The sequence below is a fragment of the Dendroctonus ponderosae genome, unplaced genomic scaffold, assembly GCF_020466585.1.
Source record: "Dendroctonus ponderosae isolate FM_Combo_2020 unplaced genomic scaffold, Dpon_F_20191213v2 Dpon_F_20191213_6, whole genome shotgun sequence".
Lineage (NCBI taxonomy): Eukaryota > Metazoa > Arthropoda > Insecta > Coleoptera > Curculionidae > Dendroctonus > Dendroctonus ponderosae.
The window spans coordinates 1,366,861-1,370,639 of record NW_026018814.1 but is presented as its reverse complement, the minus strand read 5'-3'; the positions used below and the strand labels follow the sequence as shown (position 1 = coordinate 1,370,639).

At 40.5% G+C, this 3,779-nt stretch overlaps 1 protein-coding gene across 1 annotated transcript in view; it reads right to left on the bottom strand.

Annotated features, from left to right (window-relative positions):
* Window positions 1-3,779, bottom strand: part of LOC109536257 (peroxisomal multifunctional enzyme type 2) — a 7,078-nt gene extending 3,299 nt beyond the window's left edge. The window contains exons 1-12 of the mRNA XM_019902384.2: window positions 3,403-3,779; window positions 2,336-2,533; window positions 2,122-2,274; window positions 1,947-2,066; window positions 1,692-1,888; window positions 1,371-1,564; window positions 1,172-1,305; window positions 923-1,113; window positions 760-856; window positions 514-708; window positions 299-453; window positions 131-248 (exon numbers count right to left, since the gene is read on the bottom strand). Of these exons, the coding sequence (XP_019757943.2) occupies window positions 131-248; window positions 299-453; window positions 514-708; window positions 760-856; window positions 923-1,113; window positions 1,172-1,305; window positions 1,371-1,564; window positions 1,692-1,888; window positions 1,947-2,066; window positions 2,122-2,274; window positions 2,336-2,528 (1,747 nt within the window). The 5' untranslated portion in view covers window positions 2,529-2,533; window positions 3,403-3,779. The remainder of the gene's footprint in view (window positions 1-130; window positions 249-298; window positions 454-513; window positions 709-759; window positions 857-922; window positions 1,114-1,171; window positions 1,306-1,370; window positions 1,565-1,691; window positions 1,889-1,946; window positions 2,067-2,121; window positions 2,275-2,335; window positions 2,534-3,402) is intronic.

The following is a 3,779-nucleotide window of genomic DNA, read 5'->3' as shown; positions in this document are numbered from 1 at the left end:
TTTGTACATCATTCTAGAGAGAAATAAATGGCCTTTTTAGAAAGTGAACCATCGATAAGGAAATGTTGCAGTTTTCTCAAAAAATGCTTGAATTCCAGAAGTTTTAGAATTTTAACTAAAGGTTACTTACCGCTGATTACTACAGCATTGTTTTCCACAACCACAGTCTCAAAGTGAATTCGGTTCCCTTCCTGCCACATGTCCACCCTTAATGTTTGGCCTGGAACCACCGGTTTAGTGAACCTGGCCTATAAGGAAATGATTAGCTACTGAACAGATTGGCAGGAATTCTACGTACCTTTAGGGCCTTGAATAGCGATGCGTCATGTCCAGCAAACGCACTAAGCACCAGACGTGCCGAAAAGCCCAAAGTGCATAAACCGTGCAAGATTGGGGTTTCGTATCCTGCTAGGACGGACACGTTAGGGTCGATATGAAGCGGGTTTCTGTCGCCTTGAATAATCATTTTCATAAAAAATAGCCGCCAAAGGTTCCAGTTTCTGGACTAGTTACCAACGAGTCTGTACAAAGCAGCTTGATCAATGCTGGTTTTTTGCGTCACTGATACATCAGGCTTTCTACTGGGTTTGTTCAAGCAAGGCACCGCCTTTGTTCCATTTCTTTGGCCCCCGAAATTACCAGCGCCCACCGCAAAAGTAACAATCTGGTTCCTGACCACAACGTTGTTGTTTCGATCGATTGAATCAACTAAAACACATTGAGTCTGTTAAGTTGTCTTCCTGCAATTTACTGGCTTACTGTTAATTACTATTGCAGCCCCCGAGCTTTTATCGAGCACTTCAACTACTTCAAGCTTTTGCGAGAGTTGCCCATCTGTCGGAACATCTCCTAGGATCTAAAAGGGAGTTTACAAAACAGTTTACATTTCGGGCATTATTACAGGCTGCGTTTCGTTGCCTACTTCAATGTATTGCTCGCCGTGCAAAATATTTGTTAAATCGATGTCCTTCTTTGGCAAAGCCCTGGAAATCAGATCTGAGGATAAGCAGGCTTGGAGAGCTGGTATTATGAAAAAAGTTGGCAATATGGCAAAGTCTTCGTGGTTCTCGTACAGGAACTTTAGCTGTCTTTGATCGGAGAGCGTTGCGCCCACTGAAACATTATTCATGGAAAACACTTTCCCCAGTAGAAGCTTCAATGAATTGCATACCAGCTAATGCATATAGAATAGCGTCTTTTTCATTAAACTCAAACAGTTCGTCATTTGCTTGAGCTTCTTGGTTCTCAGGGTCTCTTATGGCATCTAGGGATTCAATCAGGGCTCCGGTGGCTTCCTCGATAGCTCTAAAATCGCAGAAGGTGTTGTGCTAACGGAGTTTCCTCATGTTTGCCTGATCATTGTTAAATACCTGAGACTCTTGGCGTCGGTCATATCGGTGATTTTTCCCCAGTTTTCTTTAACCTTTTCGATCGTTACGCCGTCATTCATTGAGGACCTTAGTAGGGCTCCGTTTGATCTCACTATGGTGCATTTTCCAGCCCAACCAGCTGCGGCTTCTATCATGGATCCATTCTCAGGGCAGGATTCATGGCATAAGTACGCCTAAAATGGATTATTCGGTATTGTTGGCAAGCCATTTGATTAACTGGACAAATCCGAGAAACGGACTCAATAAAAAGTTCATAAACTTTACAACAAACCAACAAAAGGATTTAAAATATAAACATACCACGACTGGTGCTATGAACTCCGGTTTCAGTTCATTGAAAATATCTGGAGGTAAAATATCCTCAGTCAGGCGGCTGGCCGCAGTAGGCACTATCACATTGCAGAAAACGTTGCTCTTTGCGCCTTCAATAGCGATGGTTTTAGCCAGACCAACCAATGCTAACTTTGCTGCTGAATAATTGGCTTGTCCAAAATTTCCTGCGGATTAAAACAGGGTGTTAAAAATGGCATTTTTTGCAAATCACCCACCACTCACCATATAGTCCCGAATTTGAAGCAGTCATGATGATTCGTCCAAATCCCTGCTTTTTCATGTGTGGAAAGGCTGCTTGAGTGGTTTTGAAGCTTCCTTTCAGATGGACTTGATGAACCAGATCTAGCAGCAAATAAACATTCCAAATCCATTGCTGTTATGTAAAAACAGCTCTTACCCCAGTCTTGATCAGATAATTTTGCAAAGCTCTTGTCTCGTAAAATTCCCGCATTATTCACTAGAATATCAATGCGTCCAAAGTTATCTAGGGCGGATTTCACCAACTGTTCGCCATCGGTTACCGAATTATAATTGGGAACAGCTATTCCTCCTAGTAAAACGAAAATTCATCATCGAAACATCACATCAAGTTTAACCAGAGCTGTTCTAACCGGTTCTTCTGATTTCGTCAACCACATTATCAGCAGCTTTAGAGGAGCTGCCATCTCCATGTCGTCCTCCTCCCAGATCATTGACCACCACTTTGGCCCCTCTGGATGCAAATAAAAGCGCGTAGGTTCTTCCAATGCCCGCTCCAGCTCCGGTCACTATCACCACTCGACCATCGAATCTCAGATCTGCCATTTTAACTGGACAACATAATCTGTTTTAAACTGATGAATTTTTCGGGCTTGTAGGCGGTCAGGGAAAAGAGTTTCTACCTTTTCCACGACGGCCTAAAAGTCCGAAAAAATCACCAGTTGACGCAATGAGCGCAGAATAATGCAGTGTTAAACATACACAAAATAGATAAAAGATGGACCACGTCACAATCAGGTGCGTGTTTTTTTTATTGAGATAAACTGTGATGGGTAAAGATCATGAAAATATTTAAATAATCTTCACAATTGGCTGGCTTTGGCAAAAATGAAAAAATCTGGCTGATTCTGGTTGAGCTTGCATGATATCAGCCTTTTCTGGTTTTTTAAATTATTGTCTTTTTAAGCATAACGCACTTTTCCTTTGGGGGATCAAAGGCTAACTATGTATCTGTTAACAACTGACTTTAATTAGTTTACAACTTAATCTCTTACTAGCTAGTTTGCATTATTTGGTACGATGACTGAGCTTGATATGTTCCGGTAGCAACAACCAAAGGGAAAATGCTTCATGTTTAAATAATTTCAACCAGAATAATGCTTTCATTCGGGCACCGTAATTAGTTTGCATGATTATAGCAGACTTAAGTTGTACTTTGAACTGAACCACTTGGGGGTCGGAGGGCAAACGCCTTAAATGACCGAATGAAAATGATCCCATTCCTGATCATGTATGAATTAAGGCGCTAAATGGAATCAGGGCGCTTTAAATTGTCTGCTACTTAAGTGTTTACCAGTGAAACTTTCTATGTTGGCTCATTTTAATGTAATTATCAGCAGTAACTATTAGCAACTAAAGCCTTATACATTACTAGATTTACCAGCTTTTTCTTAGTTCCCTTTTACTTTCTAAAACTTACCTTTGCTAATACTTATTTTTTGAACTTTCTAGCTTTAAACAACGTTTTGATTTATTGTGGATTTATTTAACCCATAAATTTAACCCGTGTGACACTTACAGTTGCCAGGGTACCTCACTGATTATTGTACGGCAGCCCAACAAAATTGTACAAGAAATCCGATTGTATTTTTTAAATATACAGGGTGTCGATATCTAACATATGCAGTTGGACTAAAAATAAGCGTTTTCACGCAACAACAGACTTCGCAGAAAAATTACTGACTTATGTTTTGGAGCAAAGGACAACTTGAAATATTTACAGGCTACAGATGGCAGAAGAATTTGTGAACCATCAAAATTTTATTAAAGTCAGATCGAATTCTGATCTTTTCAAGC